Source organism: Haliotis rubra, unplaced genomic scaffold (assembly GCF_003918875.1).
Source record: "Haliotis rubra isolate DU_JTF1 unplaced genomic scaffold, ASM391887v1 Scf1003, whole genome shotgun sequence".
NCBI lineage: Eukaryota > Metazoa > Mollusca > Gastropoda > Lepetellida > Haliotidae > Haliotis > Haliotis rubra.
This window is the reverse complement of record NW_025764897.1, coordinates 77,872-94,991: the sequence shown is the minus strand read 5'-3', so window position 1 is coordinate 94,991 and position 17,120 is coordinate 77,872. Positions and strand designations below refer to the sequence as shown.

General features: G+C 39.3%; 1 protein-coding gene across 1 annotated transcript; it reads right to left on the bottom strand.

Annotated features, from left to right (window-relative positions):
* Positions 1 to 2,538: 2,538 nt before the first annotated feature.
* Positions 2,539 to 17,120, bottom strand: LOC124267301 (P2R1A-PPP2R2A-interacting phosphatase regulator 1-like). Its single transcript, XM_046702223.1, has 9 exons — positions 16,612 to 17,120; positions 15,044 to 15,122; positions 13,175 to 13,257; positions 12,544 to 12,595; positions 10,189 to 10,314; positions 9,114 to 9,205; positions 6,289 to 6,338; positions 5,403 to 5,508; positions 2,539 to 4,279 (listed from the first exon to the last, which is right to left on the bottom strand). The coding sequence occupies exons 1-9, from the start codon at positions 16,731 to 16,733 to the stop codon at positions 4,012 to 4,014; spliced, it is 978 nt and encodes a 325-aa protein (XP_046558179.1). The 5' UTR covers positions 16,734 to 17,120; the 3' UTR covers positions 2,539 to 4,011.

The following is a 17,120-nucleotide window of genomic DNA, read 5'->3' as shown; positions in this document are numbered from 1 at the left end:
ACATCTGTCATTCTGATAGAGAAGTCGACATGATGGCCGCAAGCTTGACTAAATAAACAATTAGACATTGATTATTAGTTTGAGCTTTACTTCTAAAAAAACTGTAAAAAAAAAAATAAAAAAAATTCCTACCAACCTACCCTAAGTTTTATAGAGCTGTAATCGGAACCAGAACATTTTTTTTATTTGGCCTAAGACCATTCATATATCGACAGATGCTTCCAGAACATAAGACTATTTATATCAACAGAAGCTATCCAAGCTACCCTATACTGCAACTGGTTCTCACACAGACAGTTCATATACATGATATTCGAGTCGAGAAGACGCAGATGCACATTATCACAAAAACTCAAACATGTACAAACAGTATGTACAGTAAATACATTTACATGCAAAATATGGCATAATATTATTCTCATATCAAACAAAACCTCAATATATATATAAGAAGGTCATATTGTTTGGGTCCTGTTACTATAGTTACCAAAAACATTTTAATCAACACGTTTTTCTTCATACACTAAAAGTGTATGGGTTTGAAAGTAAAATATTTTGTGTCTATGTGATACGTTTCAAATTTAAGCTCTGTTAAAGAATGGATAAAAAAATGTACTAGCTTGGTAACCATGGTAACTTGACTCACTCAACCTCTTTCTTTGGCCATATTCAATATACACTTTCATCAACATGTGGGCTTATACATTGAGTGTATGTATCTTAGAACACCAGGCTGAATTATATCAGTTCAGCTAAAAAAGTAGCATTTAGAATAAAATTTGAAATACTAAACTATTTTGTACGTCTGACATCATGAGTGAGTGAGTTGGGTTTTACGCTGCTTTTAGCAATATTCCAGCAATATCACCGCAGGGGACACCAGAAAATGGGCTTCACACATTGTACCCATGTGGGGATTCGAACACGACTGACATCATGAAACACAAGCTACATAACTGTATATTTGAAAAATATTTTCATTCTCTGTCTATTAAAATAAAGCACAGTAGAGTCACAGCAGAAGTGTATTCTTTCAGTATGTATGAGTTACATCAGTCACAACATCCTCCATTAACAAAGGGAGTTAACTGGCTATAAAAAAACAACCCTTGCCAAACTACGCTGCAATTTCTGAGCTGTTATGGTTGGCCTATTGAATCTATGCATACTCCAGTCGAGAATGCATTAAAAAATCAAGAATTCCTGCAATTGCTGGACTAAAAAACAAGAACATTGTTGTTACGTCAAAATTTTCATAATTTTTTCAGGTTTTATCAATCAGTAGTCATTACTGGGTGCCTCCATTTTACTTGAAGCAATTACAAGTGATATGAGAGATGGAATTTGATTGGTCGATAGGAGTGAGTGAGTGAGTATGGTTTTACGCGGCTTTTAGCAATATTCCAGCAATATCACGGCAGGGGACACCAGAAATGGGCTTCTCACATTGTACCCATGTGGGGAATTGAACCTGGGTATTTGGTGTGATGAGCAAACGCTTTAACCACTACGCTACCCCACAGCCCGATATGAGGGAAATAAAAGGAACATAACTCAAATAGTTGGCATTAAGACAGATCCACAATCCCAGCCTACTTTGGCAATCGTGAAAACTTGACGTTTATAGTCAGTTATCTCCCTTTGCTTCTGGAGGATGCTGTTACAATGGAACACAGCAGACTAGATGAGTATTCACAATGAATGCAACAGATAACAAAGCATTATCTAGGCTGGTAAAAATTAAATTTAAAATTAAAATTATTTGATTCAAAATTTGAATATTTTTCAATGTTTTAATCCCTCAGATCTTTAACTGAATTATAAATAACATAAAAGTAGACACTAAAGCCATGACACACAGAATATTGATTTGTTCCGTCCCTGGACAGGTTATTGGTTGTGTGCACTATCATACATCTTATAATTATACCAGACCTACTTGATGCTGAATAATTACTGTGTCACAAGTTTTCATGTACCTGACAATCACTGAAAACATAGAATCTCCATCTTTATCATGTTGCAGACTAGCTGACAATTAAAACAAATTGTACAAAGAGTCTGAATACAGAAAAGAAACAAAACAAGTAGGTAGTCCTACAATGAAGGGGCGGTTGGGTAGTCTAGTGGTTAAAGCGTTGGCTCGTCACACCGAAGACCCGGGTTCGAATCCCCACATGGGTACAATGTGTGAAGCCCATTTCTGGTGTCCCCCGCACTGTGATGTTGCTGGAATATAGCTAAAAGCGGCGTAAAACCAAACACAGTCAGTCAGTCAGTCCTAAAATGAAACGTTCTTTCACCGAACAGTTTGATAGTTAGTGAACTGGGTTTAAAACCACTTAAAAAGTATTCTAGTTATATCAAGGGATGTAAGCTTAATGAAGAAGGAAAGCCTGAAGTGATGCAGGTGTTTGACATTTAACCATTTGGTGATTTCCATGAGCATGGGTATGGTGCTGGCAACATACTTGAAGTAGAGCTGGGTCTGAAACTAGTCATAGGCTCCTGGCTTGACTAAGGGACACAACTCTGCCCAGCAAATTGCAGTACCATTAGCTATTTCAATATTCTAATAGATACATTTCAGATTAATCATGTTGACATGTTGCAGGGGTAGAAAAGGGAAAACAATTTGTCAGCAAAGTACAGGAAAATATTCTTGCTGCTATTTATCTCCAAAAAGATAACATTTTCCTTTATTCAACATGGATGTCATGAAAAAACAACTGTTCTGACAAAAAAATAATACATTTTGGCTTTGCCTTTCAGAAAAAAGGCTGTAAGCATTGAGACAGTGATGGAAAAAAACCTATTCACTCAACAAGAATCCTAGGACCCCAAGAATATAAGACACTATCCACATTTTCATATAATCATTGTTGTACAATTTGTACATCTCAGTGTTTATCTATAGATATGATATACTTCATAGAAATAATAACTATAGAAAATTTACATTCACCATGACCATGATAGACACGAGTCACGATTGCACGATATATACAGTAATCTCTTCTCAGTGAGCCCTATGCAAAACAAACACATGTCTGGGTGTGGAAAACGCCTTTTCCAAAGCTTCATTCAAGGATGACGGCTTAATAACTTTCTGTATCATCGATGCCACAAGCCATGACCTCCATGTTAAGGGTTTTGAATATTTTCAAGATTGGCCGTTTCCTGAATTACCTCCGATATTTTTCTGATCAGATTTGTTCAAAATTGTCGATTAAATCTCCCATTCTCCTTCCATTCTGTGACAAAGAAGACTTCTAGGAGGAAAATCTTTCAGAATGAGTTATTTGTTTGTAAACACAACATCTTCCAGTTGCAAGATGAACTCACTGCATGGTTGTGAAGTGCTTAGCACTGTAGGGAGCTGTTACCGGTGGCAGTGATATTACAAAGAGCTCCTTGACAGGCTCCCTGTGAGGAGCTTGGGGTTCCCATTGACAAGGGACATAATCCAATCTGGATAAAACATCTACAGTAACATTGCAAACAAATTTACTTGTGTAAACAACCCTGCTTATGTAAAACACTACCAACAAACATCATAAACAATATCTTCATGAATCATCATAAACAAAGACAAAAAATTTGCTTAGCACTTGTAAAATCAAAACAAGTTCAAAGGGAGGTAACTCTGGCTGCCATCAGTAATCTATTTCAGTTCTCTCCCTTTTTCATCTGCGCTGACTTGACGAATCCAAGCTTGACGTAATGTATTGCTCACAAACAATACGAAGCACTGTGTCACATATATCAACATTTTCTATTTCAACTTCAGATTATACCACAGTGCATCACCGAGTCTTCAAATTTCCAAATTGATAAAGTATCAACTTAACTTAATCAAGTCACACATACAAAAATATCTTTAAAAACTTAACAAAATTGGAAATTTGGTTGAAATCATCTAAACAGGTTTCATCTGTCCTTGAAAACAATGTCTCTCTAGAACCCTGTGGGTACAAACCTTCAGTCTACGTTTCCATCTCCGCAGGATGGTTAAACGTGGGTCTGTTTTATCGGCGTGAACCCAGTGGCGCTGGGGTTGGTATGGTTTGTCATGACTGGCGCCGGAGAATCGGATATATCAACAGATTCCGTGATGTCTGACGCCTCCGAGTCTGTCATATGTATGTCGTGTGAGTCTCTGAGAGGCATGAAGCCAAACATGTGTGTCTTGGACTGGTGTGACTGGTCGATCACGGCTCCAGGCCCGCGCGGAACTGTCTGCTCTGGGCTGTGGTCTTCTAAGCTACTGGATGATATGCTGAAAACATTATTAAAAATATTACGACAGAGCAATAATCTGATAAAAATATACAATTGAAACCATCATGGTAGCAGAATTATCGAGAGGGCATACTTTGGAAAAAAGTAAATAATACTATATTACTCCCCCATGTGCTGTCAATTGGAGCCCTTAACTCACCTGTCGATGGGGCACCTATCTCACCTGTGTGCTTGCGGCTGAGATACCAACTCACCTCTGTGCTAGCAGGTGAGATACCAACTCACCTGTGTGTCAGGTGACATACATAACTCACCTGTGTGCTTGCGGGTGAGGTGAGGTGTCAGAAGGTGACTCACCTGTGTGCTAGTGGGTGAGATACCAACTCACCTGTATGCTAGCGGGTGAGATGAGGTGTCAGAAGGTGACTCACCTGTGTGCTAGCAGGTGAGATACCAACTCACCTGTGTGTCAGGTGACATACATAACTCACCTGTGTGCTAGCGGGTGAGATGAGGTGTCAGAAGGTGACTCACCTGTGTGCTAGTGGGTGAGATACCAACTCACCTGTATGCTAGCGGGTGAGATGAAGTGTCAGAAGGTGACTCACCTGTGTGCTAGTGGGTGAGATACCAACTCACCTGTATGCTAGCGGGTGAGATACCAACTCACCTGTGTGTCAGGTGACATACATAACTCACCTGTCTGCTTGCGGGTGAGATGAGGTGTCAGAAGGTGACTCACCTGTGTGCTTGCGAGTGAGATGCCAACTCACCTGTGGGCTAGTGGGTGGGGGATGATTCCGTCAGGTGTACTGGGTCCCGTGTGGAACTTCTGTGGAGGACTCAAATACTCGAACCTGTCACTGTTGTCCGACTCCACTGAAATACATAACTCACCTGTTGATGGGGCACCTATCTCACCTGTGTGCTTGAGGGTGAGATGCCAACTCACCTGTGTGCTAGTGGGTGAGATACCAACTCACCTGTGTCAGAAGGTGACTCACCTGTGTGCTGGTGGGTGAGATACCAACTCACCTGTGTCAGATGGTGACTCACCTGTGTGCTAGCAGGTGAGATACCAACTCACCTGTGTCAGAAGGTGACTCACCTGTGTGCTAGTGGGTGAGATACCAACTCACCTGTGTCAGAAGGTGACTCACCTGTGGGCTAGTGGGTGGGGGATGATTCTGTCAGGTGTACTGGGTCCCGTGTGGAACTTCTTTGGAGGACTCAAATACTCGAACCTGTCACTGTTGTCCGACTCCACTGAAATACATGACACACAGACAAAAATGTACATCCGCCAGTGATAGGTGATATATACATTGCAGTCGACAGCCTGATAATATATATACAGTGGAAGCCCTCTGAACCGACATTAGTAAAAAAATGCCGGTATAGAGGGTGTGCCGGTTTGGAGAACTTTTCTTAAATTAACTAGTCTCTACCGGGACCAAATTCTAGTGCCGATATGGAGAGCATGCCGGATTAGAGGGCTGCCTGTTTAGAGGGCTTCCACTGTAGTATAAGACAACCACTTCGACTGCTTCAAAAGACTTGATCATTCCTGTGATGATATAATGGGACAATGTGTAGGATGGTTTGCTTATCAAACACAGGTTATCTATTATACAAAAATAATGCACAAATCTTTCACTTAAATAAGACACAAGAATTTATACAAAGGATGTGGGCGGTCTTTAGTCAATCAGATGAGAGTTTTGTAAATTGAAGTATACATTTTTTGTTGTCAATGCACAACACTTGTCAACACTTAGCAATATTCCAGCTATATGACTGAGGTGTGTAAATCCTCAAGTTTGGACCAGACAATCCAGTGATTGATATCCTCAATATTTATGGGATTACGATGACACGTGTCAATAAATCAGCAAACCTGACCACCCATTCCTGTTAGTTGCCTCGAAATATAGAAAAACATCAGCTTCACCCTGACCTTTGTCCATGTAAATGCAATTTTACATGTAAACTTCAAAGAAGAGTCACTCAATATCTACTTTTCCTCATTGAGCCCTAGATACTTACGTTTCCGTTTCCCTAACGGACTTGGTCGCACAGCAATTGGACTCAGGCTTCTGCAAAACAAAACAGGTTGATGACAATTGAAATTAAAAATATCACAAGGTTTGAAAGGTTTTATTAAAATATGACATGAGTGCATGAGTTGGGTCTAATGCATTCTCTTCCCACAGAGGTTACTAGTCATATCTTCCTATGAACCTCTGTTCTAATACGGCCATATTTCCCGGTTCTCGCAAAATCCCCTAGCGGCGAAGAATCGCAACACGAATTATCTCCCTTCTTTCTATCCAATCAGAACACGTGTTACATTGACTTAGATTCAACTAGACTAATACAAGCAAATGTAGGGCCACAAATATCCCTCCTCTGCCAGGGACTTGTGTTGATGTGACACACAACGCATTTAATGGCTAGCTTGTCCGTTGTCAATGAGGGCGATGTAGACGCCATTGATCCGCTATTACATGGCTGAGTTCTGTCTAGCAGAAACGTTTGCGCAACGCACAGGGGAAGAGGTTCTAGTTTTCCTGAAGCCTCTTACGACAAGCATGGGTTACTGAAGGTTTATTCTAACCCGGACCTTCACGGGTCCTCGCACCATGTAAAGGGTTTGTAGTAAGATATGACAAGTAACCTCTGTGGGAAGAGAATGGTTCTAATGCTGCTTTGAACAGTATTCCAGTTATATCACAGCGTGTCGGCGTACTGTGGGAGAAGCGCCTGAAGTGATGCAGGTTTTAAACTGTTCACACTTGGTTAAACCCATGAGCATGTGTATGGTGTTGGCAAACCTGCAAACAGAATCAGAGTGAACTGGGATCTTTGGGTCAGTCAGACTTGTAACCCGTTCCCTATTAGAAAGTGTACTCACCAGAGGAGGATATAAGAATACAAGTTGAAAATTTAAGGGATCTGTGGATTTAAACATTAGAAGACCCCTCACCGACCAAAAATGGAATATTTTCAGTTCACCTGACCTACAAACCCAGTTTTCGAGTCCCCTACACTAAACCCTTTTTGGGACTCTGGTGGTCCTATCTTACTTTTCCTCATTTAAACAAGCCTTTATGGACTTACTGCAATCACATTTCTAAAAGTAAAATGGAATCTTGCTATTTCCTGAAATCTGAAGGTAAATCATAAGACGTTCCATTTTTTTCGAAAAACAGTTCTCAGCAGTAAGTTGGTAACATCCTGCACAGTAGTGTTGGGAATCGGAAACCAAATCCACTATCGATTATCGGAGAACTTGTGATGAACGATTATCGATTATAATCGAAATACATGTATACATTTTAATGTAGTCACTAATTTTAAGGGGTTTTCACCAGGTTTTTTCTTATTAATGTTAATGTAATTATGATGTTTATTTATACAACAAATATTTATCATTACGTTCACAATAGATGTAAAATTTATTCATAAACAGGTTACAGTAATATTTACCGTAGTGATGAATACAAAACTATGAATGCAATGCACATAGCTTTACACTGTTGAGCCCATGTTTGTTCATGAATATTTGTCAAATTTAATGGTTAGTTTAATTCATTCAAGTGTGTTATACTAAAACAACAAAATTCCGATTAATAGAAAATATGTTTTTCACAATCGATAATTATTTTTAATCTTTCAATCGATTTTCGACTATTTTCAATCATTGGAACACCATTACTGGACAGTATGAGTGACCCATAGTATGAGCGATCCATAGTTTGAGCGATCCATAGTATGAGTGATCCATAGTATGAGTGATCCATAGAGTATGAGCGATCCATAGTATGAGTGATCCATAGTATGAGCGATCCATAGAGTATGAGCGATCCATAGTATGAGCGATCAATAGTTTGAGCGATCCATAGAGTATGAGCGATCCATAGTATGAGCGATCCATAGTATGAGCGATCCATAGTATGAGCGATCCATAGTATGAGCCATAATATGAGCGATCCATAGTATGAGCGATCCATAGAGTATGAGCGATCCATAGTATGAGCGATCCATAGTATGAGCGATCCATAGATGAGTGATCCATAGTATGAGCGATCCATAGTATGAGCGATCCATAGTATGAGCGATCCATAGTATGAGCGATCCATAGTATGAGCGATCCATAGTATGAGTGATCCATAGTATGAGTGACCAGAATGACCCGAAATATGAGCGACCTGAAGATGTCAGTCTAAGTAAACTTAGGCTCAGTATTATTCGTTACACTGCTAAACTGAGTCTAACAAAACCTAGTAAAAGGTCGCATCAGCTAACCTTTTGGACTGACCAATCAGAACACAGCTTACCGAATCGTGAAAGTTAACATTCGCACATACCGTTTGAACCTTTACCTAAAAAACTCGAACGATTCCGAAAGCTATTTTCCGCACAATCGCTTCCGAGTGATACACGCAATGAGTAAACAGTCGTTGAAAATAGCGCTTTTGGTCAATATTCAAGGATGTCATCTTGCGAAAAATATAAGCAAATAGTAACCATGTCATAAGAAACCCATAAGCGTATATACTGCGGGTCAAATATCTGTGTTTTATGCGGAGTTTCGTTTGTTGATAGATCGGTGTCAGCGACCAGAGAGAGAAAATCCCAAAACCGTTTTGTAAGTCCCGCCGAACCCTAACAAGTAATCGTTGTCTGATTAGTTAAATTTGTTCGGCCGTCTCGTGTTTGATTGGATGGTCATAGGTCGCTCAAAGGTTAGCTGATGCGACCTTCTTCTAGGTTTTATTAGACTCAGTATAGCAGTGTAACGAATAATACTGAGGCTAAGTTTACTTAGACTGCTGAAGATGTCACTCCACACATACACCCCGACATACCTCATAAATGACTTTCTTGTTGGACTTGGACTAGGTGAGGGTGTAAACGAGTGGTTCCGTATCGGAATCTGCATTGATGGAGAGAAGCATTGCTGGAAAAAGAACACTTTTGTCAACAAACTAGTTCACATTAGGCTGTCAGAGTTTCATAACATCAATCTCATTAAAACCAATCTTTTACATTGTTCACAAACTTCTGTACATGACCCCAGGCAGCTGGGATTGTAATTTGTATGATCCCCAGGGAGCTGAGAATGAAAATCCTTCTCCTTCTACATGGACCTTGACTACACTAGCATGTGTAATATAAGTACACAAGTTTTAACAGTATTATAATTGTGTCATCCAACAATATAGTTGGTTGGGTTCAGCGTTTGAAATAATTGCCAGCCCGGCAGTCAAGTTCTAGTTGTTATTGTATCAGGTCGGCCGTTTCAAATATTTGAAGGCCCATGTGGCCTTCATTAAATTATCTGTCAGCTTTTTCCCAACTGGAATCTTTCCCTTGTTTTTTCCTTTATTAACGTTCGGGAATCATCTGTGTTCCATCTTGTTACGATAACTTTCAGTTTCACTTCCTGGTATTTTAGCGCTTTACGCATAGGAATGTCAAATTAAAATTAACAAATAAAAACCTCTCTCTACGCCATAGGCTTTGCTAATTAATTTTGTAGCAACAGTGAGAAACTGTGCACAGTTTAATCTACTTTGTTTTATTGGCTTGATATTAATAAAATGGGCCTGCAGATTTCATTCAGGGGGTGTAGATTTAAAGCCTGCAGGCGGCAGCAGGCCCTGATGGCCAATTGGCAAATTAAAGCATTGCAAACACTGGTTAGGTTTTCAGGTTTTCAGCTTATTCAGCAGTATTCAAGCAACCTGGGCAAGAGAATATTGAGCAAAGTAAGTCTCAGTACCCTACAATGTGGCCTGGGACATGCCTTACGTAGATGGGACAGTATGTAGCAGGGCACACTTGTAATCCTTTATAGTGCAGGTTGCACTGACTACCTTTATGATCCCTACTTTGAAGCCTGTTCTGCAATCAACAGCTAAGAAAAAAACAAAGGAATACCTTCCCAAGCCTAGTGGGTGAGGGGGACCCACATAGTAGACTAGGTGACGTCATGATGTGAAGGGACTCACTGAACGATCTTGGTCGACGTTGAGTCTGCTCCGCTAGCATCTGCTCACTCTCCACCTGCAACAGAGTGAGTGAGTGAGTGAGTGAGTTGAGTTTTACGCCGCACTCAGCAATATTCCAGCCATATGGCGGCGGTCTGTAAAGAATAGAGTCTGGACAAGACAATCCAGTGATCAACAGCATGAGCATCGATCTGCGCAATTGGGAACCGATGACATGTGTCAACTAAGTCAGCGAGCATGACCACCCGATCCCGTTAGTCGCCTCCTACGACAAGCATGGGTTACCGAAGGCCAATATTCTAACCCGGACCTTCACGGATCGAGTGAGTTTGTGAGTGACAGAGGTTTTAAGCCTATATATATGATGATCACACTATATATATGTAACCAATACTATTGTTACTGACTCAGAGTTCCTTCTCCAGTCATGATAAAAGTTTAATGATCATATACTCCTATCATCTGTCCCTATTTAGCAGACGTGGTGTAGTGGTTAGGTCCACCGGTTCGGTCCCCGACCCTGACTGCGTCATACCAAAAGACGTTAAAATATGGTACTTGTTGGTCCCTGTCTGGCGCTCGGCATTAATGGGTACAACAAGGACTGGTCGGCTCTGAGTCAGCATAATGTGTCTGAGTGGGGTATTCATGCTTCACTGCGGCATGGTATCTCAGTGGGCTAGGATTATAAAACCAGCTTCAGTCTGGGCTAGTACAAGCAGGCGCACATACACACGCATGCACGTCGTCATATGAGCAAAATATTCTCAAGCACGACGTTAAACCCAATTTCACCTCACATTATTTAGCAAATGCCACTTTCGAGCCTTACTGGCACCATGAACCACTTTGAACAGCATTTCAGTATCTCAGCTGGATGTCGGAGTAAATCTGACATGCTTACCACTAGGGGTGACTATTGAGGGGGAAATGACTATTGCAATAGCTTTTTCACTCCTTGAATTGTCTCATTTGAGGTCAATTCCCAAATGAATGTATAGTTTATATGAAATAAAAACAGTTGAAGTAATTTCAGTCTCTCTTAATAACTGACAAGAAACTTGAAACCAAGATCAAGTAAACAGTTAAAACATAAACTCAATGAAGCTGCAAGTCTGCACCCAAAAAAAAAATGCAAAACTAACATAAATATTTAATACAAATAAAGTCAATTACTAAACTATCGATAGTCACACATACAATCGATACATTGATAGACTTTCGTTTCTACCATCGATTAATTGCTATCGGAGACTCAACAATTGCAATCCATTCGATAGTTCGATGCATCGTTACAGTGAAACTCACAAGTTAGAGCTGACAAACCCAGAAACATAATGGCAGCAACTCTATAAAGGTATTGAACCCAAAATCAGACTTCTGAAAAGGGAAGCAACTCTTCACAGCAAATAGTGGAACCCAGTGAGGGAGTGAGGTTTACGCTGTTTTTAGCAATATTCCAGCAATATCACGGCTAGGGCTGTGCAATATAACCGGTTTACCTGTATTTACCGGTTCAGATATGAAAACGATACGTATTGCGATACGCTGATCGAAAACCGGTATTTTGACTTGCATTCCAAAACTTCGTAACACTCGGAAATGTTCGGATATGTCCTTTTTTATTTGTGCCAAATATTATTCACATTTTAATTTATCATGATTAAAAGTTGTTATTAAAGCTTAATCAAGCCTAGTGATTTTGTTGTGTTTTTGCTCTGTAAATCAAGAAGTAACTCGATTATAAGTAGTTTTTTGTTCAAAAATACTTCATGCAATATATTGCAATACATATCGCAATACATGCTTTCGCATCGCAATATGAAAATTCACTGCAATACCCACCCCTAATCACGGCAGGGGACACCAGAAATGGGCTTCACACATTGTACCCATGTGGGGATTCGAACCCGGTCTTCAGTGTGATGAACGAACGCTTTAACCACTAGGCTACCCCACCACCCCAAGTATATGTAAAGATTTAAGTACACTATACAATTTTCTTTCGCTTGTAAAGCTGCACTATTTACATGAGAAGTCCATAACAAGTATCTTCAAAAATAACACCTAAATATTTATAAGACGATGCATTTTCTAGTTGTTTTCCATTCAAAAACCATTTCTCGTTTTTCTATAACTTGACGTCATTTTAGGACCCAGTATAGGAAGTGTGTGATTAGTACTGCTTTTAACAAACCTACAGCTGTATGATGGGGTGTTTCAGAGATAGGTTCAGACAACTGAACAATAAGAATACTTTGTTGGTTCAGACGGATGGACATACCAAATTGAAACCATCCCATGAAGTTGAGATCTGCATTTGGTTTCTCATTTCTCTGAAACATGAAAAATGAAACATATCACATACTGGTACATTACAAATATAATTGAAAAATATATTATAAATACCATTAATAATAATACTAAATAAAAATCACTGGAACTGATTTGAATTTGGTTTGTGTGAGATAATATGGTTTTACGCTGCCTTTAGCAATATTCCAGTATCATGGTGGGGACACAAGAAATGGGCTCCACACATTGTACCCACGAGGGGAATCGAACCCGGGTCTTCAGCTGGGTGAGCGAAAGCTTTAACCACTAGACGACCCCAAGACTCTCGCGCCAGACCTAATCGAAAAACCAGGCAGGTAGAAGACAAGTTTGTTTGTTTTTATAACGCCACATTCACCAATATTCCATCTTTATGGATGTGGACAATCCAGTGATCAACAGCATGAGCATCAATCTGTGCATTTGGGATGAGATGACATGTGTCAACCAAGTCAGTTAGCAAGACCACCAGATCCCATTAGTCGCCTCTTATGACAAGCATGGGTTGCTGAAGACCAATTCTAACCTGGATCTTCATGAGTTTAGAAGACAAGGCTATATTTAATATTTCTCCCACCGACCTCTCATGAGCAGCTTCTCGGTCAGGTATATGGCTCTCCTCAATCTTTATCTGATTTATCCGATCAGGAACCCTCAAAGGCGCCTGAAAATAACATAAATACATGAACAGAGGGCTAGAATGCATTATACGTGATACCTAGCAGGGTTAGGGTTACGATAGGGGTTAGGATTAGGGTGAGGGTTTTTATCTCAGTTTTATATTTGTTCACCTTCCCGCGCTCGCATTTTAAATATGGCAGGCAGGTATCCGTTATAATGCATGTGTACCGAACAGAGAAATCCGGGTAGGATAACAGGCCTGTTCTGGGCAACTCCTGAAGTCCAATATAAGAGCTATTGAAGTTGGGTTAATATTCCAATGAAAACTTTCAGCCATATTCATTTGCCTGACGACTAGTCATATTTCTTCCTAATATTTGAATGTTTTAGACATCAAATCAAATATCATCAAATACATATGGAGACATTTTTCTAATATTCCAAACAATGTGTCCTTTGTAATGCATTTTGGAAATACTGTTATTTTTTTAATGCATTTTGGAAATACTGTTATTTTGTTCAATATTCAAATTTTTAAGGTCTTTTTTTCCCCTAAATGAGGGGTATTTAAACTTTGACTTTTAACAGTAACACTGCATTCAATGCAACAATGTAAAACTAAGCTTGAAGTCCTCTTCCTCCATACTGGACAAGTAATCAGTACCTCTTCAATTTGTTCAAAGCAAAAGCATTACTTATTTAGTTATCACAACACATAAGAAAACGACCACTTCTTTTAATGATAATTTCTGGTTATTCGCAAATTCTCGATGATCATAATATCCAATAGCTTTATTCATCTGTTTTTTTTTAATTCACTAACTAACTTATAGAATCACCAGCATGTGCCAAGGGATTGAAATTAGCAAAAGCCGCATCTCTGGCCCAGTGTTTATAATGTTAAAGAGTTTAAGTTATCCTCCAGTCCGGTAGAATGTTAAACATTTTAAAGGGTATCGCTATATCATATATTTCACTATTTGGTATAGTAGACATTCATGGTTAATTTTCCATCCTTAATTAATTGGGTAAATTTAATTCCAATTTAATGAACGAAACAACAAATGAACAAATATTGAGTTATCTTTACAGTTTTATTGTAATAATGAGCTGATACAAATTTATATACTGAGCAGTATTGGGACATTTTTCCCAGGTACCTTGGTCAGGTAAATATTTTTTCAGCTCATGAATAAACTACCTGAATCTAATGTGTCGCATGATTGGTCCAGATAACTGAAAGGTGAGGTGAGGTGAAACAGGGTTTAAGGTCGTGCTTAAGAATATTTTGCTCATATGCCGACGTGCATGTGTGTGTATGTGCAGCTGCTTGTACTATCCCAGACTTAAGCTGGTTTTATAGTGCCAGCTCACTGAGGTACCTTGCCACAGTTAAGCATGAATACCCCACTCAGACACATTATACTGACTCTGAGCCGACCAGTCCTTGTTGTACCCATTAATGCCGAACGCCAGACAGGGACCAACAAGTACCATATTTTAACGTCTTTTGGTATGATGCGGTTGGGGATCGAACCCGCGACCTTCCGCTCTCCAGACGGAAGCTCCCTACACCAAGGAGGTGGTCAGGTAACTTACAGGATTCGTATTTCAATAATAAAAATGAGCATGACAATATCACACATTCCATAGGCCTTTTGGAATTGGAAGAACATGTTTTAAGGATTGACAACTGAACTACTTTATTACAATAGGTACATTGCTAAAGTAGTTGTCAACCCACATAACTCATTCTTCCACATCATGCCAACTATTAAGTGCCACTTATATCATTGCAACAAAAGTTGACACAGAATGAAGGTACTCACCGATATGGAGGACAGAGACATGTTACTGGAACTGAAGCGCCGAATCCTTGAAGATTCCGTTGACTTGAATGTGGAAGTACTGCAACAGAAAGTAATGATGATGATGATGATGATTTTAGAGACAACGTGATTGAGTAAGTTGCGTTTAACGCTACTTTAAACAGTATTCCAGTTACTAGTATATCACGGCATGTTGGCATATTAATGTGTGAGGAGTGAGTTTAGTTTTATGCCGCTTTTAGCAATATTCCAGCAATATCACGGTAGGGGACACCAGAAATGGGCTTCACACATTGTACTCATGTCGTGAATTTAACCAAGGTCTTCCCCGTGACGAGCAAACACTTTAACCACTAGGCTACCCCACCACCCTGCCGCATACAACATGGATACTTCATCTTATGATTTGGGGAAAGTTAACTCAAAAGTGTCGCTCACAAACTATTCTAGCCATCATTTTATTTTTAAGCTTAGATGAAGACAATTTTCTCAAGAGAGGATGTGGACTGGTAACGATAGCCAAGCACTGCACAAGCCAAGTACAATTTCTTGATGACATGTTTGGCCCAGTAGACACAGAATACCTTTTATAATGTTTTATCAGTTTTCGGACACATCTCTTTAGTATAAACAGTCAACATTTGTCCCTTTTGGGAAATGACCTTTGCTTCATCAAGACAACACAGGTTCCTGATGTCACTACAGTGCATAAGTATGTGTATACTGAGTTACTTCCCTTTGGGCGGGGAATAATTGCAGTGAGTTCTTTACACAGCAACGGTTAAACTTTGTTTGCATCTCTAAAAAACATCTCATGCGATGACTGTCTTCAGACAGATAAAATTATATAATACATCTATCAACATAATAATAATTTGTCTCTGTTTTCGGTGTTACATATGGAGTTTTACTGACTAATAATGAATTTGTCATATATTCACCATGTTCAAAGATAACAAAGTTAGATGCATTTCAAAGTTGGAGTACTAAGTAAGGATTATTATATGTGGACAAACAACTTCTTTACTACAATTAGGAGCTGTTTTGGTGTAGGTTGTAATTCTATTATAAAGTGGTCACTCACTTGATGACAATGTAAGAACTTATATTAGAACATATCATTTTTAGTATATATATAGGCCAACATATGGTGATATATAGAAACACTGCAAACTGACGTGAAGTTTGAGGATGATGAGGGTTTAGAGAATTTGGCATATTTAAAAGTGATGCAAATTTATTCTTTACTTCAGAATACCATTGCAATGGATCACATATAAAACATGTTATGGAAAAAGGCTGAAAACTCTTAACAGATCACATGGCATTCACATGCAATTCAGTTTCAAAACTTTTTAAAAAAGGTTGTATATATTATATTTTATATCCATGCATATATGGTGTTCAATCTGCAATTTATTGTATTGTATGCATTGACTTCAAACTGCAATAAAATACCCAACAATTCGCACCATGCTGGATCACGATTCATGGCTTTGACACGATATTAGAGTCATATTTCATGTTTGCATTGATGTTACACAATTGTGCATGATAAATGCATTTACCTTGTTTCTGTATTCGAAGTAGGAAGGAGCGCATTAATCATTGGCGCACTGTTTGACCTTTTCAATGTTCCAACCCCAGACATGGCTGATGAGTTTGCCGGTGGTTCGTGATCTACCTCCATTGTGGATTCAGGCTCCCGTATCACACTCCGAGACAGATGTATCTTGGATATGGTGCGATTACGTTCGTCATAAATTTACACACAGAAACAATGTTTATATTTTGTCTTTTGGGGTGAAACAACATAAAAATATACACGATCAGCTGGAACAAGAAAGTAACTTGACTCATAAAACGAAATTGGGACACTTGAAGAGACGTCTGACAAGACACTAGTTTGACGTTCAGACAACGGTCTAGGAGTATGTTGCACTCTCTAAAACTCCACCTATGGTATGCAAGAAATTAAAGCGCAGTCCCCTGCACAGAAATGCTTTAAATCTGCTCATCTTCACGCAACTTCGTTAATAATCTTCATTCAATCTCTTTTTGTTGTGATACTGACAGG

Bases quoted from the DNA above. Each gene is read 5' to 3' on its own strand.
- LOC124267301 (XM_046702223.1), bottom strand. From the start codon at position 16,733: ATGGAGGTAGATCACGAACCACCGGCAAACTCATCAGCCATGTCTGGG. The intron at 5,509-6,288 runs GTAAGTATCTAG...CATGTATTTCAG, and splicing joins TCCGTTAGGGAAACGGAAAC to TGGAGTCGGACAACAGTGAC. The intron at 4,280-5,402 runs GTGAGTCACCTT...TAATGTTTTCAG, and splicing joins CCCCACCCACTAGCCCACAG to CATATCATCCAGTAGCTTAG.